Source organism: Macrosteles quadrilineatus, unplaced genomic scaffold, assembly GCF_028750875.1.
Source record: "Macrosteles quadrilineatus isolate MER2022 unplaced genomic scaffold, UCM_ALF_1.0 Scaffold_2__2_contigs__length_208266976, whole genome shotgun sequence".
In the NCBI taxonomy this organism is placed as follows: domain Eukaryota; kingdom Metazoa; phylum Arthropoda; class Insecta; order Hemiptera; family Cicadellidae; genus Macrosteles; species Macrosteles quadrilineatus.
In genome coordinates, this window is record NW_026542595.1 from 38,635,143 (window position 1) to 38,661,011 (window position 25,869).

Here is a 25,869-nt window from a genome sequence, read left to right on the forward strand (position 1 = left end):
CCATCGATATATAACTAGTTATATATCGATAGTATAGTATCGATAGTATTAATAGTATTAGTAGTAGTTATATATCGATGGCAGAAGCTGTTGAGTATTATGAACAATCATCAAGTCAGAGACTAGAAAGAACAATGGAGCAGTTCTTTACGTCTAGTATAACTGATGGAGAAGATTTGATCAAATATATCTCAAGATTGCAGTTAAACTTCAGAGAAGTGAATGATAAACTTAAAAAGCATAAAGCTTCAGAACTGCCAGAACTTGTGTTGATGTCAAGGATTATGAGTACACTACCTAAAGAATTCTTTGAGTTCAAAAGTGTGTGGGAAATAATACCAGTGAAGGACAAAAGTGTTGATTTGCTAATGGAGAGAATTCGTCTGATTGAGTCCAGGCTACCTAGGACTATGAATTCTGATAATGGACAAGCCTTACAGGTTACAAGAAATAGCACAAGTTCATTCTGAGAAGGCAAAAGGCATTCTATAAAGAAGAAAATAAAGTGTTTGATTTGAAAGGGACCACACTATGCTAGTCAGTGTCCAAAGAAATCAGAAAAAGAATACAAGAACAAGACTGAGCCTAGAAACGGTAACAGTGGTCCATTCTTGTGTATTGTAGCAAAGGAGCACAAGAAAGACAAGTTTATTGCAGACTCTGGAGCATCGCAGCATATGTGTTTCCCAAGGGACTTCTTTCACACATATCAGAGGTTTACTTCACCAATTAACGTCACTGTGGAAATGGTGAAGATATTGAGGCAGTTGGAGAGGGAAGTATTCGAGTAAGTGTGAATATTGGGAAGAACCGATACATCACAACTTTAGAGAATGTATGGCAATTTCCCAAGCTAGGAACGAAACTGATGTCAGTCAGCACAACAGTGAAGAAAGGATTTAGTTTCAAAGTAACTAAAGAAAAAATGTGTCTTCGTGAAGGAAAACATGGGCTTTGTTAAATTAAATAAAAACTAATTTCTTTTATCCAACTGTTATTGTTTTTATCTCTTTGTTCCTAACCTAGATCTAGTGTTTGCCATTGACAACAGTCACAAAGATAGGTATACAGTGAAATAACTCTTACATCATAACTACGAGGAGTTATATTTGCGTTTTTTTTTCATTAAATGATTGTATAAAAATGTTCACTTTTATTTTACAGCCAACATTAACAACAACAACAAATACACCCAACAGAAAACACAAACAACCGACGACGATAAGAAGAAAGGAAACTATGTAACTTAGCTTATGTTTGAAAAAATAACTATTAAAAACAATCTGATTGGATTAGGCAGAGTATGCTATAACAATAATGTTGAAAATTAATAGTATAAAAAGCTCAAGACAGTGATAAAGTTCACACATTATTTTAACAAGTAGCCCAAGAACTGTGGTCATAATTAATTTAAGCCTAGGTCTTCTAAACTAACAACCATAAAAACATGTAAAAAGTTAAAACATGTGACTACCCAAACATTTTTATCGAATGTAATACATTTCGGTGGATATTTTTATGTCCCATATTTATTTCCTCCGATTATTCTTCAAAATTTATTATTCTTATCGTGGAAAATTAAAATGGTTTTTAGGATTTTATAATTATTACCGAACAAATAATCTCCAATAACGAACTTAACCGTGATAATATGATAAAGAACCTTTGTGCAAAACATCAACTTGATATACGAAGTTATATTCGAGTTATTGGAGATTGAGAAGATGCATTTTACACCAGTATAAGAATTCACTTCGTTCATTCAATTATTGATTTTCTTGTGAGAAATGTCTCATGGATTCCAAACATTACCATAAACCCCATATAAACAAAATTTTTAATGCAGCTATTGCCATATTATTTAACCAAATACATTGTCATTTTAAAGAAAATGCAGCTTTAACCGTGTTATCTAAGAGAAACTCTAGATTGAAACACGATAAATCAATGAAGCAGTAGGTTTTTATACATTATTTTAAAGACCATTAAAAGATGAAGTTTTTAGGATTATTTTACAGTCTCTATAGCTCAAATTAGTATAGAAAATCCTACGGGAAAGTTAATGTTGTTTTTCAATAGTCACAAATTCAAACTTCCATTAAACAAGGGCTTATAATTCTGTTTGATCTCAATGATATTGTACTATTATTATTGGAAGTTAAATGAGGATTCTGAAAGTGACAATGAAGTTGAAATGAAAGCAATCTTGAGTGCTTTTATCGTTATTTATCCAAGCAAATACAAATATAAAAACTACATCTTATTTTGTCTGTTGCTGCCTACGTTTGAAGATATGGACAAATAAACTGGTGCCATACTGTCAGTAACACTAAGTTGTTCAACACATACGCATTTTTAACACTAACTTCGTTCCACCCTGTATAATCAGTTAGAGCGCACACAATACTTCACTTTCAACATTCATTATGTTATTTGTTTAAATGTAACCATTATTTTTACCTAGTTAAAAATATAATGGTGAAAGAATTTTACATTTGTGTTTTAGGTAGACTATGAAGACAGGTTTAAAAACCACCAAGACAAAAAACTTGCTATTTTCTACGCCATTTCTGGCACCATTACTGACGAAGACGAGTACAAGGTAAGTAATCTGTTTATAGTTTTAAAGTTTTTGTAAAATTTATGGGATTCCTTTAATGTATGTTGAGTGTTAATTGCCCTTTCTACTTCTTTAATATCGGTATAACCTTCCTGCTAATCAACTACTACAAGTTTATTTACGTATAATTTGATGAAAATGAAATAATCAAGTATGCAATTATTGCAATTATAGTATGCATATTATTCAATTATTGGATACGTGGTAGGTTTCGCAGTTATATTTTACAATCGAGTCAAGAAACTTTAAACTAGATTTTCACAAAGTGTTTATTATTTTTTTAAATTTATGACAACAGCTAATTTTCAACCAAAAAGTGAGTGAGCGTAGCGAACAAACTTCAACCTGTAGGCGAGTTAGCGTAGCGAATGAGCTAACCTAAAGGCAAGTGAGCGCAGCGAACGAGCTCCAACCTAAAGGTGAGTGAGCGTAGCGAACGAACTTCGACCAGGACGTGATTGAGCCATGCGAACGAGCTCATCTTGAAAATGAACGAGCATTTGACATAAAACCACATAGGACAGGACGATGTCTGTCGGGCCAGCTAGTTCTATATAAAAATGAATTGGTACTTACTTAATCCTGTCCTCTTTTACCGGTTGGTGTCGAGGTTACAACAAGGCGCCTCTATGACTTTCTGTCTCAGTGAGTGGCCATGTACGGAGCTGCCCTTCTCACGCAAAGCATCCTAAATGTATATCTCTTCCTTCAATGTCTTTCTCGGTCTACTTGCTCTTTCCCTCAACATGACCTCTTTCATCATCTTCGGAAGCCGAGTTGTGGACATGCCCAAATCATTTTAGTTGCTGTTCCTGTATTGTGATAGTTAAGGGCTTAACATCGTAGGTGTTTCTTATTGCAACATTTCTTATTCTATCCCTTTTTGTTTTGTTCTATACTTTCCTAAGAAACCTCATCTCCATTGCTTGCTTGGAGCTTGATTTTAAGTCTTTTGGTCAAAGTCCAGGATTCACATCCATAGGTCACAGAGTAGGCACAGAGGTAGATTAATAGACTGCTATTTTTTTTTTTTTTATTTCTTTCTTGGCCAGAAATATATTTCTTATGCACCAAAAGATTGCTGCTGCATCCCTTTTATTTTCTTATATTTTTCCATTTTCTGTGATAACTGAGCAACCTCACATTTAAATGTTGGTACCTGTTTCAAGGGGCTATTTCCTACTGAGATTTAATGGTTGACCTTTTCCCCACTGAAGACCATGGTTTTGGTTTTGTTTGCATTTATTGTTATACCTTTTTTATAGCTTATCCACTCATATTTTCATATTATGCTGCAAACGTTCCTCGTTTTCCCCAAACCACTATGTCGTCTGCAAAAGCTAGGCTGCAAATTTTGGCTGTACCGAAACTGCCACGACGTTTTATGATTATAACCCATACCGGAACCGCCACAGCAATTAGGAAGGGCGTTTTCGAGTAAGGTAGAAATACTTAAAATGCCGCAGTGGATTCCTCACGTAGGGGAGGTCAGTTTGGCAACGTGCAGGGAGAAACGGGAATGAGAAAATCCGTTAATCCCCTTATTTATCAGAGTGACGAGTTTGAAACAGAACACTTTACATTGCTCATAACTTAATTAAATGCTTTTCATCTCGCTACTTAAAAGATCATACAGTACTAACTTTGTATTTAAATTAAGTAACAATAGAAGAAGTAATTTAATTTACTGATGAAGGTAGAAATAATTTTATTCTGAAGCATTAAGACTGTAATGGATTTAAAAATTACTCTTTTTAATAGTTTTATATGAAAGCTTTTAACATGTTATAGTTAAAATGTAAATATCTTAACAGTCGCAACACCAAAAACTTAAACTAACATAAAAAAACTCTTTTTTTCCTACGTATTATAATGAAAGAGATGTTAGGACGTTGACGTAAAAAAAAGGTTAAAACAGAAATGGGAATTATAAGTCTCCCGTTTCTCCCCATCTACCTGAGGAATCTGATTTGGCAGTTTCGGTATTTCTCCCCACTCGAAAACACCATTATCCTTCCTAATTGCTGTGGTGGTTTCGTTAGGGTTATGATCATAAAACGTCGTGGAAGTTTTGGTGTGCCCCAAATTCTAACAGCTCTTAATTGATAGTTTCCCACCACAAGGCTTTTAGCTTTAGCTTTCACATTTTTCATTACTTCATCCAGCACTAGAATGAAAAGAAGAGGGTTCAAGTTATCTCCTTGCCTAACTCCTTGTTTTTTGATAAATTCAGTTGAATTTTGATTGCAGGTTCTAGCATAGTTTTCACAAGATGCTATATAAGCTCTTGATCGCATGTATCAATTCATTTGTAGCCTGCAGCTTTGTCAAAACTCTTCAAATTTCGTTCCTCGGTGCTCTATCAAATGCTCCACCACCATAATAAATAAATATATATATATATATATATATATATATAAACATTTTAACGAATGCCGTTTTTGGCCTCTGGGGACATAAAACGGAAAAGTTAATTGGTCCTGGGCCTAGGTCTTACCTTGCCACCTACGGTAATAGCTATTTCCCTATAGGGAAAGCAATAATACAGAGATTCAAAACTTGGTACACAGTCATTGGGCTTTAAAATAATTTTAACACGTTATTCAGTTATACACTTCCTCCTCAGGGAACGGCCCGATAGGAGTCAGAAAAAAATCTTAAATGTAAGCATATGTTGATATATGCTCATCAAACTAAAGGCTTTACTGGTAGAATACAATGCCGCAAATTTGAACTTAAGCGGACGACCGAGTCCAAAATAAAACCAGGCGGGTATCATTGTGTGTGTGTGTGTCCGTTAGCTCAATAACTCGAGCGAAATTATCAGATTTTGATGAAATTTGGTACAAACGTGTGTACATTCGAATGGGTTTGTAAATCAGCATGATCGGACTATAGGGACGGGGGTTTATGGGGTGTTTTATGTGGTAAAAATGGATTTATCTCATTTTTGACACTCAAAACATAAAATTTCCTGATTTCAGTGATGTCTCTTAAAAACTATTTTTTTCAAGGGAGAGGAGGAAAATGTTTTTACGCACACAGGTAGCCAGCCTTTAGTGTGAGACTCCTGAATCTATCACAGACTACTCACTATAAAACCCCCTCTACTCTGTTGGACACAGACCTGGAATTGTTTGTCACATTACTTGTTACATATACATTGTACTATATGTTGCCAGGGCAACATGTGACCTAAGCCCTCAGGGCTCTCACTGTTTTTGGCATTTAGATACTTCATGACCTACACCACATCCCGGTCAAGGTCGAGCTTCTTGGCGCGGAGAATACCCTGGATGTAATGTGACACACAGGTCCAATTGTCCTCACCGGTATGACCGTGTCCACTGACAGCAGTCCTACTAACTGTTGAGCCTCCAGGCGGGCCAGTGGCAGTGGAAAAAGGTATGTTCCACGTCATCGGGAATGCCTGAGCAGTATCCAAACTATTTAGAAGAGCTTAAAAACAAATAATGTAGTACATTGAAGAGTTATTGTACAGTTATTGGTTAGGGCAATTTGAAAAATATAAAATTTAAAATTCCATATTATGTTATGGGAGGATAAATAAACTGTTATCTGTATGCATATGTATGTGTACATATAATAATTTTAACTAATGGTTTCGTTGGCCTCTGGGGACATCAAAATTAAAAATAAATCGGCCCCGGGTCCAGGTCTTACCATGAGACATATGGTAATAGGTTATTCCAAATGGGGGATTCGCTAAAAACAACTATCCTTACCATAGCCAGCGTTTGCAGCATAATTTTAATTTGTTATATACACGTCCCTGCCGCAGCTGTGATCATTTCCTTGGCTGAAGAGGACATAGTCCTTAAAACAGTCTAGTAGGGTTTAGTTCAGTGGTGATTCAGCTCTCGGGTCTGGAGAATCACGAAAGGAAGATTCCAGAATCTGGCTGCCTAATCATTAGAAGGTTCAATTATTTTATATTATATACCCCTGTTAGAAACAATGTTGTTTGATTTCGATGTAATAACTGAAGGACTACTATTGTACTTATCTAAATAAAAATAGTTTATGAATGTTACAGGCTAAAGCTGCGGAGGAGTTTGCATTGCATGGTGTTAAAAACGGAGTTTACTTAGTTGTGCACCTAGCCAGCCTATCTGCTGACATCAAAGAGAAATACATATTTCCATCGAAGGATAGCTTGGTTTTCCAATGGGAAAATAAGGTAAACCTGGGGCTTTGTTAACTGTAAATAGTATAATAATAATGTTATGTAAATGTAATAAGTACTTAAGCTGAACTAAGATGCTATGGAATCCGCCTTATTTTTACGTAAATTGAATCCTTTAAATTTTGGTTTAGTAGCTAGATGATATAAATCTTTCACTTGACATTTAAGTCAATTTAGTTCCAAGAGAAGTGTATATTTCCCTGCCTTTATTACATGAGCACATGGCTTATGCATCAAATCCTTAGGCTCAGCTCTGAAGTTAGGTATTATCATAGATTAAACACACAGTATGTTTAATCTATGTTATTACATGTCCATAATATGCATAAATGATAAATACTAAGTACATTCTAGTCTTATGGACAAACTAACTAAACCACATATACTGGCTGCTTTCAAGTCTCTCAGATAATTTAAACCTCATTTGGGTTTTCACCTTTTTTCATTTGGGGTTTCATTTGGGTTTGGTATCTACTTTTAGTTTAAGCAACGGCTCAAACTATATTTAAATTCTAAGTTCTTCATTTCACCCTAACATCAAAGTCAGTCAAGCATTGAAGCCCTACATACAGTCTTATTGCCGCCATTTCCTTTAGTGAATTAGCAGGCAGATGTGTTGGAACTTAAAACTTGTTGGTTACACCATAGATTTAGTTGAAAAGATAAATTATCGTACACATCTTGCCATTGCACCCCACCCCCCCCCCCTGCTACACCACCTATGGTTTCATTGTCTTCTACAACTTAATTGGTTGTTAATTGCTATCATCCAATGATAATTCGCAACTGTGACTGGGTGATTTCAGAGGTGGTGAATTTATTTTTCAGTTTAAAAATCCTCTGGAGCGAAGAGCGGGTCTGAGGTATAGTATGCCTAAAGATTATTAAACATGTACGTAGATAAATACCACTATTCCTTAAAATAGTGAATAATCTAAATAACTTTAAAAACTGCTACTATTGAAATCATTTCGATAAATATAAGTTGTTTCAATTTTGTACCAAGCTATTACTGTCACATATTTTGTTCAAATAATGATTGATACTTATTTTACAGTACAGACATGTCCGTATTACTGACAAAGTAAGTATAAAGTAATTTTATCAACTAGTCAATTATGTTTATAAACCTGACAACTTTTTCTGGCCGATGGCTTAGTTTAGATTCTGTGATACTATTTATACTTATAATACCCCCACCGCAGCAAACCTGCCGACTAAGCGAATTGCCTATGCTTCCATTTGTCTGAATTCATTTTCAGTTAAATATATTTTAATAACATTAGGATTAACGAGTACCTAGGTTTGCTGCTACAAGGAAACTAATAAAGTGTGTTTTTGAGTAAAATATTGATAGCTTAGTACAAAATAAATAAATTTGCCAAGTTTGATTAAAATATATTCATAAACAAGCAAACTACAACATTTGACAATATTCTCCATAAGAATAACATGGGAATTTTAAATTTACAATTTTTTTAATTTTCTCCGTTACTAATAATCGAACAAAAATACTTTTACATACTAAATTATTTGTTTTTTAAGCTCTTTAAAGAGAAATTGGGAAATTTTGTGTTTTGAGGGTCAAAAGTGAGAAAAACCAATTTTTACCCCATAAAACCCCCCGTAAAGACCCGTTCCCATGGTCCGATCGTGCTGGTTCGCGAACTCATTCAAGTTTATCCCGCTTTACACCTTTAAACCAAATTTCATCAAAATCGGACAAAAATTACTCAAGTTATCGCGTTCACGGACGTATATATATATATATATATATATATAAGTCTATATACATATATATATATATACATATATAAAATTTTGAACGAATAGTGTTTTTGGCCTCTGGGAACATCAAAATGAAAAAGTAAATCGGTCCCGGGTCTAGGTCTTACCGTGCCACCTACGGTAATAGCTACTTCCCTATAGGGAAATTCGCTAAAAGGTAAATATCACAATAGACTGAGTGTGTTTTATCTATGATACCACAACAGAGCAGAGAATAATACCCCCGCCGCAGCAAACATTCAGACTAGGCAATTTTTTGATAATGCTTTTTACTAGAGATTTGAGAAAGGCCACTTTTATACGTGTACATTCTGCTAGGTGAAAAAACCGTAGATACTGTAGACCTGCAACTATCAGTATAGTATTCCCGCATCGATATTAACCTACTTAGAACTCCGCCCCGTAGGGTTTCAAAGTTCTGAGGCAAAGTTTGTGAAATGTAAACTAGTGGCTTGTAGGGGTAGAAGATCTTAAAACCCCAAATATAAAATAAATTATTGTTATAGTTTCAAACAAGCTAACTAAGAATCAAATAATCTATTTTTATTAATACACGTGTACACTATTTTTGTTGTTGGAACATTCTCTTTGATTTTCATTTTCACTAAATGATGTTATTTCTTCAAGTGTTTCAACTCAGCTAAATCAACAAAAAATTGTCTTTGAGTAAATACTGTTTTACTTTAGTATTTCTCAGCTATGAAATTAAATAAAATAAAAAATCCTTCATTTATTCAGGCAAAGTTATAGCCACATGGCTCTTTCCTACACTTAAACTGACTAATATAAAATGAATTAATTACAAATGAAGAACTTCATCTAATACACATTTTTATACTAACTATAAATAAACATATATCATGGCTGGAATCCCACTGAATTATTCTTTATAAATATTGTCAGCTTTATTCCCTATTCAAATATTATTAATTTTAATGAGTACGTAACGTAGGATTTTTACTACAGGGAAGACTATAAGGTTTTTTTTATGAATATGTGTAAAGCTTAGTATGAAGGAAATAAATTTTCCAAATTTCATTAAAATATGTCCACAATCAAGCTACAACAGTTTATTTATTCTCCATTAAAATTACATAATAATGTTTAATTTAATTTTTTGACAAGGCATACAACAACGCTTCAATATCCTAAATGATTTTTTTAGCTCTATAAAATGGTTTGGAAAGCAATTGCCAAATTTCATCTTTTTTGGATGAAAATGGGGAAAATCCATTTTACCCCAAAAAACCCCATAAACCCCTGTCACCATAGTCCGATGATACTGGTTTTCAAACTCGTTCGGATAAAAGTAGTTTTACACGTTTGTAGCAAATTTCATAAAAATAGGATAATTTTAGGTCGAGTTGTCATACTAACTGGCATACATGTATATGATATGTACTTGTAACTTGTACTTCACATTAGAGACACATTTAGAGAAAAGGAGTTGTGTTTTCTGCAACACTGCTTTAATTTTACTATGGAGAATATCACAAAACTGAGCTGTACGCAATTAACTTTTGCTTCTAAAATCAATAAAATATGTTTAACTATATTTCTTTACTCTATGGTTAGTGTGTAAATTAATGTACTGTAAATACAATGAACTAAAGAACAAGTAAAAATAAGAAGTGGTATGTATTTTATATTGTTGTTTCTTATTTGTATTGATAAAATTGGTGCCCTGTAAACGATATTAAGGGTTGGCTTTCTTACAAAATGTAATACAAGTTTTCCGTTATTTCATTTTTGCTTACTGTGATATTTACATAATGAGCTGCAGGTAAAGATTCCTGTCAAAAGTGCAGTAGTTAGGGTACGGCATAGGCCTATTTATTTTATGTGAAATCAGTATAAATTGTTTTTCTCTGTAATACAGTGCCTTATGTTGTGCAATTTTTTCTCACCCTTTAACTTAAGCGTATCATTTGAAAATAAAATCGTATGTTATAGTATAGATGCATCAGCACATCATATAATTTCTACTAGACGGCCTTATAAGTTAGCCTAGCTTTAAAGAAAGACATTTTTCAAACTAAGAGGTCCAATGAAATTTTGTACCTTAAACAAAAGGTGGATGTCTAACTATTTTATACAACAGATTTAAATAATGAAATGTATAATTAAATTTACAAGTTCAACAAGACCAATACATAATTATTTTATTTTATTCATTAGCGCTTTCAGAAACTAGGTTTACATCTTCAGGCACTAGTACACTGGTACAAAAAACTATACATTTCATTATTAATTGCCAATATCTCTAATATAAGTTAACAGATTTAAACATAAAATCTTTCTGTTCGGTGTCCTCTCCGTTGCGAGGCACGGGTACAGCAGCTAGTAAAATCATATAGGTCTAGATACAATGATTTCATAGGTGCATCGGCACCATATGTTGTATCATCACATGTATTATATGTAAGTATTCACCACCTGAGTTAACAAAAAAACAGACATTTATCAAGGTAAGTAGTGGAGGTTAATTTAGTTTCTAAATTCAATGGTTCATGTGACGCCATTTTACGGAATTTTGAAAGGACCAACATTGTCTTATCCTGACCCCGTTGCAAGGCACGAGTTTAGCAGCTAGACTTCTATAATTTTTTAACTTCCGTTCGTTTGTTTTATAATTTGTCCATCTATCAAAATTGCAATCATATGATTTATAAATACATTTTATAGAAGAAAAAAACTTTCTCAGAAGATTTCATAGATCCTAAGTTATAATACCACGATATATACATTGAATAATAGTATATTTCGTACCTAGGGCCGAAAATGAGGTTTTGCCGGCTCGAGATAGTTTTTAAGTTCGAGACGAAGTCGAGAACTTAAATCGATCGAGAGCTGCAAAACCATTTCTGCCCGTGGTACGAACGCTATTTTTCACCACACTATACCCTATTACCACTATTCACCACTATAATAATGCAAACTGATAGTCAACACAACTACAACATTAAGGTTATGTAAAGAAATAATTTACAGCAAAAATAAAAATAAATAGTTGCTAGGCAACGGCGACAATAACACAATTCAATTGCAATTCTATGGATTTTGATTGTGTATTTAAAATGCATTCATGTTTTAAGTAAGTAAGCGGACAGCTGATTTTGCGGCCCCGGCCTGTAAAAACCTGCTCGGTCCCCAAATTTCTATGACAGCTGGCATGGCCAGCAAAACGTAACTTTCAGCCAGCGAACACATAACAAAATAGAAGCGCTACTCGGAGCGCAGGAGCGTGGCAGTCTGACTAGCCGACGAAACGGACAAAGATGGCGGCGCTAGCCTAGTCCCGGCATCTGCAACGCGCTGGTCGTCTGCTATGCTTCGAGTCAGTGTTGTTTACATAGGCATTGTTTAAATGTAAAAATACTTTTGTATAAAAATTACTTAGGTTTTTCTGGAAGTGCATTGTCGTAGTAGTATATTGTTGGAAATATCTTAAAGTAAATCGATTGTTTTTACTATATTATTGCCGACATAAAATTTATCTAATGAAAACCTTTACCCTTAAGTTCCTATAATGAATTATTCCTAACTGATTAGACAAGCACAAATTCGTGTAGGTTGATGTTAGCCTCCGGATTACCAATAAACTGTAATATTACATGTCATTCATTCATCATTAACATTAATTTCTCTTTTATTTTGTATATTTTCTCTCACAATGTCTGTTAATGCCCCTGATAATGTGTTATCAGTTATTTAATTTGTTCCCCTTGTTAATATGTTATTTTATCCAATTTTGTTCAATGTTATATAGTATCCCATTACCCCACAGAAACATCATCCTATTTTATGTTACAATATAATATTTATGCAAATTCTCTCCATACCTATCCTGTACTCATCAAAAACCAACAATAATCATTTATTTAGAATAATATAGAATTGTAAGAAAATTGCAATATAATAATAACATCTTAAATATAGTATCATTTTTCAAAATTATCCAAAGAAAATCAAAATTACTGTGGCAAGTGTCATTCATGTAAATTAACCAGCTGTACATCACTTCAACAATGGACATGGACTTCCTGAGCTTCTACCATTGCCTCTCCCCAGATCCTGCCAACTCTTCACAGTGTGAACATCATTCTATTGGAAATTGTGTTTAATTTAAACTAAAATTCATAATCCCAAAGTAAAACCTAAAATTTAAATTTCTCATCATCCAAAAGTATTGGACAAGTGCCTTGAAGAGTATCAAATTTTAACGAACCCCTATTTCATTTACACTTAATGCTACAAAGGTGAAGACAGAAAAGACACTCCAAATTTGGTAACCATCATCCATCTTGTTTAACTAAGGACAAATTTAATTCTCATTGGACATTTAATCAGTATAGCCTACTAGGCCCAATTAACTCAACTCATCAAGATATACATATTTCAAATTGAACTTTTATTCAAAATTTAATCTTCAAATTCTATTTTATTTCATTAAATTCAGTGAAACCATTTGGAATCTTTCTTTGGACATTAACATTATTAGCCTATATTAATAGCATCATGAACCTAGCTTAATTTATTTCAGAACAATAACTAAATTAAATTATTTGCATTTTAAAGAAGCCTAATATATCATTCGAACCGGCACGACCACCCCTCCCTGGATTAAGAGCTCATAGCCTATTTAAATATTAATTAGTACTTTAGAAGAAACCAGCCCAATATAAGCCTAGAATCTTTTGATCCACTTTGGAACCCCACCATTTTGAAAATTTACCATTGTTAACTTACCCTGTAGCTAAATTCAACCAATAACTTATCTAATATTTGTATTTCATTAATAAATTATATATTGTAACATACCAAATCTCTTTATTCAATAATTCATATAGGCCTATTATAAGTTTAAGATAAAGACTTACCTCATTAGACAGAAATAAAACACAAATTGGGAATTATCTTTATTAAGAAAGAAATGACTTGCAGTTCAATGTGGGCTAACTTAATAGCCGAAGGAATTTTGTGGGCCTAAGTTAATGAAAGTCTATAGAAAGCTTTATGGTGTGTAGCAAATTTGGCGACCCAACGTGTCGGCTTTCGAATGATATATTACGGTAGTCATAAAATATTGCAATTTTCGATTTAAGCTAAGTTAACCTTAAGTTGTACTAGATCGTAAGAACCCATAGCCTATTGTACTGTACGTCCCGTAATTAACATTCCCTAACCCCAATAACAACACAAAGCCGTTATACAAAACACTAACTAATCACGCACAATTCGCATAATTAGTACAATAATTAATCATGGCCGAGAAAGGTTATAATTTAAGACCCAACCGTAAAAACTCTAACCTAAACCCGAATTACGATTACGAATACAACACTCAAACTGACAGCGAGAGCGAAATTGAAGAAGAAGGTCGCCATCTTGATGACATCACACGCACGGACACAGAACAAAAAACACATCCACAGCAGACATCAAAACACACAGAGGAAGAAAACAACGAGTCCATGGACCAATCAGACACTAGTATTCCCATTCCTACAAGTCTGTTTGCAAATGTTGCCACTGAACTGTCCAGTAAACAAAGTCTGAATGTTTCCAAAATGCCAGGTGATAGCCAAAGCCAAGGTCACATTAGCGGATCAACAACACCCGAACACAGCCGATCGTAACCGAATATAGCCGACGAACGCCACCTAGACCTACCAACACGGCAACGACTTGACAATCCTAGCGTCACTGTCGGTGAAACAGCGACTACAAATACTACTGTCACGTCAGCACTAATTGCACCATCAGATATTAATACTTTAATTGCTCTCATGACTAAACTAGATACTAAATTGAGCAACAAAATTGACGAATCAAATACGGAAATTAAAGCAGAAATTAATAATAAAATCAACAGCAAACTTAATGAATTAAAAGTTGAACTCACTCAAAGCTTCAATGATAAAATTGATGCTAATAGCCTAGAAATTCAAGCTTGCCGAAATGCACTAGAAACTCATATTTTAGAAAATCGTGAAAGTCAAAGTAAATTCCAGGTCGAAATTAACTCAATTAAGATCACTCAGACAACACAAGCTGAGGAAATTATTAAACTTAATGAAAAACTCACACAAAAAATTGATGAATCACAAGATCAAATGCGACAATTCGTCATTGATAATCTTACACAACAACAATCAATATCTGATAATAAAAATCAACAGAGACAAAATGACATCCTATCTGCTGTCAAAACACAATTGGTAATGCATGAACAGAATTTTGACCAAAAAATTGAAGAACTTTCTCAACGAACCAGGCAAGAATCCGAACAGAATTCTAAAGCTAATTTGGCCATCATACAAAACGAAATTCTCCCAAAACTCACCATCCAAAACAAAACTTTAGAATCTCAGCAAGCTGAAATCCAAAGTTTAAATCAAAATCTGACTAAATGTGAACAAGAAGTGGAAACCCTCAAACAGAACAAAACATTTGAAAACTTCCAAGGCCCAATCAAAATTATATGCAATGGAAATGAAGAGAAAGACCGACAACTACCAAAATTCAACGGCCGAAGTGGCAACCCAAAAGAATATCTTAATAAATTTAAAAGATATTATGACAGAGGACTTGAGCGAAACTGCAATTATGACCCGATTGAATATCTCAAAGACCTGCTAGAAACTTCATTCGAAGGTCCCGCCTCAAGATGGCTACAACTCGTTAAGACCGACTTAAGTTCCTGGGAACAATTTTCCAACGAATTTGAAGCCAAATACTGGTCACGAGAAGTACAACGCAGCTTAAGAGCCAAAATTGAATCAGAAAAATATCGGTCAAATGGTACCCTCAGCCGCAGCGAATACCTAACAGAACGTGTAATTTCACTCCAATCTATGAGCCCTTGCCCGACCGAAGAAGAAATCGTGACACTGATGGCAGAGAGATTTGACTCCATCATACAAGACTGCATCAATGTACAGAACATCACCACCGTACGTGCCTTAGAAAGACTTCTACAACGTGAAGATCTCAAAGACGGACCAAAGAAGACACGCACTAACAACCAGAATCACAACAGCTCATCCAACAACCGACCGACAACTCCAAATCAACAACCACACACCTATCATCAAAACGGCCGCTACGAGAATCAGAGAGCGTACCAACCCAAGATACCTTCATATCACAACAATTCATACAACAACAATCACCAACACAAAAATTATCCAAATCATCAAAATTACCTTCCTAACCACAATCACCCTACTTACGACCGAAACCATGAAAACAAACCATATCAACGAGGCATATATCCTGCACGTAACAGTGATAACAACCAACGGACCTACAGAAACCACCCAACCCAAGAACAAGCTCAGCTCTGCGCAGTAATAAGACAAAATAACTACGTGCCAAGTGCTCCTCCAAACAACCAATCATCACACAGTTACGAGCCACAGACTCATCCTGCACCAAATATACAGGAAAACGGTTCGGCGCTGTAAGCGACAACCGAGAGGGTCAATTATCATTAGTTAACTCTAAAATTACAGCGCCTATTTATGAAAGTCTCGGTAATGAAATAAATCATCTTCAATCCCAAAGTATAATGTGTGATAAGAACTTCTTATTAGAAAATGATTCAGAAAATAATCAATCTCTAAATTTCACTCAAATAAGTTGCCCAGAAATTAGCATCAAACTTAATAATATTAGAGTAAACGCATTAATCGACACTGGTTCATCAATAACTTATATATCAGAATCCTGGTTCAGTGAAAACAAATCCAAAATTTCACCATTTGAAGAATTTCCAGTTAATAATACAGTAATCAAAACTGTTACAAATGAGAAATCTAAAAGAGTCTCTCGAATTATTTACGTTCCCACCACAATTGCAGAACACACCTTGCCATTGGAATATCTTATTGTACCAAATCTAATAAAACCTATAATACTAGGAGTAGATGTTTTGTCTAATCTTAAAATGGATCTGAATTTCAACACAAATGAAATAGACATGCAGATAAATAATCACAATGTTACGTTGAAGTTTTGTATGTGCAACCAAGAGGGACAAATATGTCACTTAATAATTAATGATAGCCATAGGCCAAATAATGAATATTTTAATGATGAAACGTTTGATGTATATCACGATGATCCAATATATAATAAATTTAATAGCACAATAAATAACTTCAAAAATAGAAAAACAGATCCAATCGAAGATGAAACATTAACCCAAGAAGAAATAGATAATTCCCTAGCAACAAATACGCACATAACCGCAGAAGAACGTGAAACATTAAGCAGTTTATTAAATAAATACCAGCTAAAGAAGATGAAGATGTTTTATACGGCCCCTACCATATATCAGCCCTCAAGAAATATTTGGAACCAACCCGAGCAATAGAAGCTGTGATCGACGAGATAGATAATGATGACCCTACCTTCGAAGATATTGTATATCAATAAAATTCATAATGTGTTTCATCCATCAATAGACTTTTGTGCATCATCATCTCTAATCAAATTGTGCCATGGACCTTAATCGCGAGTGCGTGACCCCATAAATTGTGTTTCCATAAACTGATACCCAGGTGATAAAGTTTATAGACAATACTCACTTACTAATAAACTGTGATCTCCTTAATAACAAAGAAACAATAAAGTTATTTGATATTGAACAGTATGGAACAACAGCCATAATATCCCTTTCTTCCCATGCCAGGCCATGAACACTCTATTCTATTTCCCCATTTTAATTTTATTGTCTTACACATTTGTTAACTTAGATTATAATTTTGTTGTATTATCACTCAATGTTCTATCATCCAGAAAATCAATCATTTAATGTTATTCATACCTATCTTTAAGTATCATTCATATTAATGATTCATGATTCCATTTCATATTTTGTCGAAATCTGTATATCATTTCATAGCATACAGATTTCTGTGGGGATAATTTGTAATATTACATGTCATTCATTCATCATTAACATTAATTACTCTTTTATTTTGTATATTTTCTCTCACAATGTCTGTTAATGCCCCTGATAATGTGTTATCAGTTATTTAAATTGTTCCCCTTGTTAATATGTTATTTTATCCAATTTTGTTCAATGTTATATAGTATCCCATCACCCCACAGAAACATCATCCTATTTTATGTTACAATATAATATTTATGCAAATTCTCTCCATACCTATCCTGTACTCATCAAAAACCAACAATAATCATTTATTTAGAATAATATAGAATTGTAAGAAAATTGCAATATAATAATAACATCTTAAATATAGTATCATTTTTCAAAATTATCCAAAGAAAATCAAAATTACTGTGGCAAGTGTCATTCATGTAAATTAACCAGCTGTACATCACTTCAACAATGGACATGGACTTCCTGAGCTTCTACCATTGCCTCTCCCCAGATCCTGCCAACTCTTCACAGTGTGAACATCATTCTATTGGAAATTGTGTTTAATTTAAACTAAAATTCATAATCCCAAAGTAAAACCTAAAATTTAAATTTCTCATCATCCAAAAGTATTGGACAAGTAACTTGAAGAGTATCAAATTTTAACGAACCCCTATTTCATTTACACTTAATGCTACAAAGGTGAAGACAGAAAAGACACTCCAAATTTGGTAACCATCATCCATCTTGTTTAACTAAGGACAAATTTAATTTTCATTGGACATTTAATCAGTATAGCCTACTAGGCCCAATTAACTCAACTCATCAAGATATACATATTTCAAATTGAACTTTTATTCAAAATTTAATCTTCAAATTCTATTTTATTTCATTAAATTCAGTGAAACCATTTGGAATCTTTCTTTGGACATTAACATTATTAGCCTATATTAATAGCATCATGAACCTAGCTTAATTTATTTCAGAACAATAACTAAATTAAATTATTTGCATTTTAAAGAAGCCTAATATATCATTCGAACCGGCACGACCACTCCTCCCTGGATTAAGAGCTCATAGCCTATTTAAATATTAATTAGTACTTTAGAAGAAACCAGCCCAATATAAGCCTAGAATCTTTTGATCTACTTTGGAACCCCACCATTTTGAAAATTTACCATTGTTAACTTACCCTGTAGCTAAATTCAACCAATAACTTATCTAATATTTGTATTTCATTAATAAATTATATATTGTAACATACCAAATCTCTTTATTCAATAATTCATATAGGCCTATTATAAGTTTAAGATAAAGACTTACCTCATTAGACAGAAATAAAACACAAATTAGGAATTATCTTTATTAATAAAGAAATGACTTGCAGTTCAATGTGGGCTAACTTAATAGCCGAAGGAATTTTGTGGGCCTAAGTTAATGAAAGTCTATAGAAAGCTTTATGGTGTGTAGCAAAACACAAACATAATTACTCTATTTTAATGATAAATTAAAATAACAATAACCAGCATGTACTCTGGACGGATAAAAAAAGAGTAAACTATAATAAAAATTAAAACTGGTCTTAATTTAAGTAGTGTTACTCGTTACGAAGTAAATTATTTATTAAAAATAATTTAATAATTTATGAAGAAAATGATAATAATCATTCTTTTGAGTCTAGAATCAAATAAGAGATTTATAAATCTTAAGTTATTGTCATTCTTTCTGTACTGTAGCTTGAACTACATTATAGGTAAGTAACCTGACTGCTCTACTGGTCTCACTTAAACGCGGCCTCAGGCTGTGTATTGATCACTCAGGGGTTGATTTTTAAAATGTCGATTACACAGTAAAATTTTGTGATTTTTTCTCATTTGTATTAGAACAATAACACAATCTGCCTCGATGTTAATTGAGGAACAAACCATGAATTTATTTCTGGCAAAGGTGAACGTACTACCTGTTGTAAATTGTAGTCGTAGGCATATGGTACAAACTATTCGACCTATTGTTTGGTCCAAAACATAAAAAGTCAATACTTGGACATGTAAATGAATTAGAAGTGAACATTGTACAGGGATGTCCCGTTAATCCTTACGTTACTCCGAATGGATTTCATTTGCAATTTCTTAGATTTCCCTTTTACGACAGCCCATTCCAGTTTTTGGGGTGTCGGATCATTCAGGTTAGTTCACCCGAGTTTTTGACCTTCAATTTCAACTTAAATATTGTTTTGATTTTACGTGGCAATCGCAAAAGAGAAATTCTTTAACACACACAAAAGTAGGGTACTACTAATGATTAAACTATTTATCGGAAATTACTAAGTGGTTGTAATTTATTTCACTTAGTTAGTCGTCAGTTTATGCTTATTGAAATATTTTTATATTTTCATAGCTGGTTACATTGTTAGGTCTATATCTACTAAGCTATTATGCCATGAATGTGTATAAACTTTAAGAGGAAATAAGACCCCTGATGTACTAAGTTTAATAGCTAGTAAGGATAGAGGAGGACTTATACAACCCTCCGAAAGCGTAGTAAAAATATGTGGGTTTTGCGAAAATTCGTTTCGCAGTAAGTTTAAGTTGCTTGATGAGAACATTAGTATAAAGGAAAACAATGTAATTGAGGTCCTAACGACCAAACCACTAGTACATTGTACTTGAACAATGTGTAGGAGTAAATTTGTTCCCAAATAGTACACATTTCTCAGGATATGAAATAGACAACAATGATTTTTGTTTAGTAATTAAAATGATTACTCAAAAACATTTCAATTTTAGAGTTCGCTACTACTGTTAAATAAGTAACGAAAGTCTTCACAAAAATAAAGTCAGGCAACATCTCAATAAAACTGTAATTTTTCTGGGACAATAAATTGAGTGTAATTTTACAAATATTTGGGAATTTTTATTTAACTTACATAATTATCTGTAGTTTATCTTGGATTATATTGAAAGTAAATTAGTCCTTAAAAAGCCGTGCTAAACGGTTGAGAATTCTTCATAGACAATATGTTTGAAAATGTCTTTAATATAAACAATATTACAGTACAACAGTATAAATAAACATTAAACACTGCACGCTAAATTTATAGACGACGGCCCGGCGGGCGGGGCAGCGGGCGTGGCGCGGAGCAGCGGCAATGGACCCCTTTTGTACCTGATATCTTTAGAAAACCAAGCACGATAAAATTTTTTGGTGAATCGGATAGTTAAATTTGGTTATTTATCCACAACTTTCCCGCTGAAGAAATTACTCTGACCAAAAAATAAAAAATTTCCTCGCAATACAACTTTTTCATGTCTGAATGTGAAAAATTAAACTACATAAGTAATACAAATATTTATAAAACAATTACTATCATAACTAATAATTTTATAGTAACACCATCGTTATCCTCAGTATCAGATCTACAAGTGTGCAAAATTTCCGAATTTTTTGTCAACTATTAATGTTATTTATGATCGAGTATTTGTCGCGGGGTTTTTAATGCGAACTGTGCTCGCGGGTCTTGGATTCAGGCTGTATGACGGACCAAGATGGCGGATTTGGCCACACTTTCAGTGCATTTGGTTCAACGCCGTGTCCTCTCTATTATTATTATTATTATTATGTGATCGCTGCTTTCAGCCACCAATTAACGTATGTACAGCCAAAAACATCATAGTGTGGTGAAAAATGTATACCATAAACACCTCTTACATCTAAACCGAAGTTTTATTAATCTCATCTATTTGGGGTTTCTAGAATGCATATGAAAAAAGACATGAACAGTACAACGATGGAGTTATAGTTACTATGTTTCACAACTTCGAGCCAGGTTGCATGAATGAACAACACCAAGAGGATTGTCTGGATTTAGCAATAAAGGGTGCACTCTATGTGAGTATTAATATAAATGGTTAGAATTTTTTAAGTAAGCATAATGCATGACTTTAACAAGCTATAACATGTTGTAGCTCACCCTGATAATGGGCTTACATCAACAAGAAGCCAAGAGTGCTCAGTCGAGTGCACTATCAGTCGAGTGCACTATCAGTAGAATGCACTATCAGTAGAGTGCACTATCAGTAGAATGCACTATCAGTAGTGTGCATTATCAGAGTAGAATGTGTTATCTGTAAAATGCACTATCACAGTAGAATGCACTATCAGAGTAGAATGCACTATCTGTAGAATGCGCTATCAGTAGAGTGCACTATCAGTAGAATGCACTATCAGTAGGGTGCATTATCAGAGTAGAATGTGTTATCAGTATAATGCACTATCAGAGTAGATTGCGCTATCAGAGTAGAATGCACTATCGGTAGAATGCACTATCAGTAGAATGCACTATCTGTAAAATGCGCTATCAGAGTAGAATGCACTGTCATAGTAGAGTCATAGACTAACCATCTATGGTAGAGTGCACTTTCTGTATAGTGGGCTATCAGTTGAATTCACTATCATAAGAATGCACCATCAGTAGGGTGCACTATCAGAGTAGATTGCACTATCAGAGTAGAACGCACTATTTGTAGAATGTGCTCTCAGTAGAGTGCACTATCAGTAAAGTGAACGATCTTTAGAACTCACTATCAGTGTATAATTCCTTGTCAGTAGAGTGCACTATCTGTAGAATGCACTATTAGAGTAGAATTCACTATTAGAGTAGAATTCACTATCAGTAGAATGTACTATCTGTTGAATGCACCGTCAGAGTAGAAGGTACTATCAGTAGAAGGCACTTAAAATATGGTGCACAAAAATTTATCTTTTATAGATAATGAGTTTTATTATGTTTTACAAGCTGTGTGTCGATGAGTACGAATCTCAAGCTGTCCCGGTCGTTTTGCTCGTCGTTCATGTGGATCTCGTCGGCAAAGAGTCAATAAAGAGCCTCTGTCCAGAACGAGGAGAGCCGAAACTGTACCCTGCATTGTTCGATGAACTCAAGTCAAAGGTATGTTAGAAACCTCTTGAATATTATTTTTGGAAAGTTGATGAAAGTTGAAACTCTACAAAGTATATACAAAATAACCCTATGTCAGTCCATAGGTATTACTATGTTTTTGCAAAATAACTTACTTGTAACTAAATCCAAATAGATAATATATAAATTTCTAAACTCATTAAGGAGCATAAAATGTATTTATTTGTTGGTACTCGCTAAAATTCCTTGATTTTTATATATGCATGCTCAAATTAATTTTCGCCCCGAATATTGTAGTATTTAAAATTTTGGTTTGGTTCTATTTTTAAGCGAAACACTTCAGCTTAAATGAGAATCCTTACGATAAAATATATATAAGTAAAACAATCAATTATTTTCGTACCCTTATCATGATGTCCATTGTATGATTTGTATAATTGTTCATTGTAAATTGATTATTAATGTATTTCATAGGTGTGGAAAAACTAAGATCTGGTTTACTAATCATGTGTACAAGATGCATGTGTGTCTAGAATGTCGTTAAGTATTATGTGACCTCGTTACGAGAAAGCTGAAATTTTATGTGAACATTGAGCAATATTTTGGAGAAAGTTAAACAAATATATTTGATTTCGCAATCATAAAAGTTGTCATCATATTTATAGGAGACATTTGAACCTGGGTCATCCGAAGTGTAAGGCAATAGTTCCTTGCTTCTAGCATTGACTTTTGCTACTAGGCAGCTGGACACCATGGTGGGTTTTTGATCACGTACATCCGTGGACTATTTATTATTATTCTTCCTGAATCAATAATACTACTCTTAGGTATGTAAGTTGAGTAAACTTGGGTATTTTCAAACAAGTGGAATGTGATCATATTTGGAGCGAATACATTTCCAAATCGCAAGGTTCTAAACAATGTATACTAATCACTCTATTACGTTTTTGTGGGTTGACCACAGCTCATTTATTTGCTTCTTTTCAGTTGTTCGAGATACATGAACCAGGAGCCATTGACACTTTTGATCAATATAACTGCTAAATCCAGCAACAAGCACACTCCTAGAAAAACGACACATGTACTGAGCAAGACAAACTACTTAAACGTGTTAGAAATCCAATCAAGGGTTCCCAGAGCCCCCCCTCTGCGCCACAGAATTTTAAGAGGGGGCTTTTTTTTGGGGGTGGGGGGATTTTTTTGCTAGCTGTCATAATGAATGTATAACTTTGTATATGCAGCCCGAAAAAGGTTTTATAAGTACGGTAGTTTTCTATAAACACCAACAATATTTTGCCATTCGTAATTAAATTGCTTCTAAGAATGGTAAAAACGCACCTTCTTAGATCCTTAACATGTACGATAGGGTCAAATTTTACTTGCTACATATGTTTTAGCGGTTCTTTAACTCCACGATCGTCAGGCTTCCAAAAAAATCACTTCTGGAGGTGTCGTCAGAGTACGTTACAAAAATTCAACGCAAAACTATTACAGATTGGCCTATCAATTCACGCGTTTAAATTGCCGTCGGCAAGACTGGAAGTAAACCGAATCAGGTTAAGTTGGATGGACCGACTTGGTCTCTGTATTGTCGTCTGTGTTTTCAACAGCTGATATTGGAATATTGTAGTGACTGAGAAGAGTGTTAAAGATATAATTGGATTCATAATTAATCGAGTGTTTTCATTCCAAATTTGTGTGCTGTCCCAAGTATTATGTATTTAAATATTTCAAACTCTTCCAAAGTTATTAATAAATTTCCTTTCCCGTAGTAATGAAGAATTTCGATACCATAATTTATATCCAGCATATATAAATTAGTTATTTTTGTCAATAATTTTGAATGGAAAACTCAATTATGAATCCCTTTATATTTTCAACACTCCTCCGCCACTTCACTACAATTAGTCAATTATAAGCTGTATATAACACAGACGACAACCCAGAGACCACGTTGGTCCGCTATAACCTGATTCAGTTTACTTCCAGTTCTGCCGCGGCAATGTACACGCGTGAATGATAGGCCTATCTGTTATCGTTTCGTGTTTAACGTTTGTAACATATTCTGACGACACCTCCAAAATTGGATCCTTTTGTAAGCATGGCGATGGTGGAATAAAGAACTGCCAAAACACTACCATTATTAGTCATAAAACGCAAACCTGGGGCTATCAAAATGAATTATAAAATTACCGTACTTCGTCACAAAACCTTTTGTAGTGCTGGTGGCACATTGTGGGTATTTTCCCGGCGATTATTGTAGAAGGCAGCTTGGGAGTGGCGAGCAACGCCTCCTAGTCTGCCCTATTTCGTGACCTAATTTTAAAACAAGATACTTTTTGCCAAAGTATTATTCGTACACTTAAAGTTATTTTAATTCTTAAGCCCTATAAATTTACAAAACCTAAATATATTTTACAGTTACGTTACAGTGCTGTGTTGGAGTAGAGTAATTCACCGAGTATATTGTTAAACGTTTTGAAGACGTTGCCTATTTTAATACTGAGCACGTGTTGGCTGACGATAAAGATTCTATCCAATAATTAGATATAACTTTGTATTGTTAAATGACGTTTCCTATTAAACATTTAATTTTGATTATCGTTAAGTTTGTTTTTCTTTACCTCAAGTTTACTGAATACTTAAAATGCTCATTTTATGTGTTAAAGGTGAAGTTGCCAGGTAAAATGAAGGGGGGAGGGTAGGTTGAAATGATGGCAGCATAGATTGTGGGGGGGGGGATTTCGCCACTGGGTTTGGGGGGATGAGCACCTCTGAATCCAATTTTCAAATTAAAGTTATTTTACCTTAACTTTCTCAATAATTTACAAAGATAACAACCGGATGAAACTATTACATTCTCTTCCTATACATAGTATATGGAGAATGTATTGTTTTCGTCAACAATTTTGAGTTTGAGCTTTGAGTGGATATATAATTTTTGGGTCTCTCTAGACCAAAAAGAGGGGCTTTCGAAGTGATGGCTGTGTGTGGGTGTGTGTGTGTGTGTCGGGATGTGTACAGAGCTAGGGACTTCACCTGTGGTCCGATTTCGATGAAATTTGGTATATAGGTTCTAACCCATGGTATCTCCAGGCGTTTTTTTAATATTTTTTAAAAAAATTAAGATTTTTAATGGGCATTTTCCCATAAAAAAACATAAAAACCGGAAAAATCGGATTTTCTCAAAAATGGCCAGAACGATTATGATTAAAATTTAGTATGTTGTAGCGCTTAAAATTCTGAACAAAATGGTACGAATCCTATTTCTGTAAAAATTACGGTTCAAAAGTTATTGTAAATTATGCTATTTCCCCATAAAAACCCCATAAAATAACAGAAAAATCGGATTTCCCCAAAAATGGCCCGAACGATTTTGATAAAAATTTAATATGTTATAGTCCTTTATATTTAAAAAAAATGGTATAAATCTTATTTCTGTAAAA

General features: G+C 33.9%; 1 protein-coding gene across 1 annotated transcript in view; it reads left to right on the top strand.

The window, feature by feature from the left end:
* Nucleotides 1-25,031, top strand: part of LOC128987924 (uncharacterized) — a 34,254-nt gene extending 9,223 nt beyond the window's left edge. Inside the window, exons 4-9 of the mRNA XM_054409019.1 lie at nt 2,507-2,602; nt 6,678-6,821; nt 7,885-7,911; nt 21,259-21,393; nt 22,301-22,453; nt 23,411-25,031. Coding sequence (XP_054264994.1) covers nt 2,507-2,602; nt 6,678-6,821; nt 7,885-7,911; nt 21,259-21,393; nt 22,301-22,453; nt 23,411-23,467 — 612 coding nt within the window. The 3' untranslated portion in view covers nt 23,468-25,031. The remainder of the gene's footprint in view (nt 1-2,506; nt 2,603-6,677; nt 6,822-7,884; nt 7,912-21,258; nt 21,394-22,300; nt 22,454-23,410) is intronic.
* The last annotated feature ends 838 nt before the right edge of the window (nt 25,032-25,869 follow it).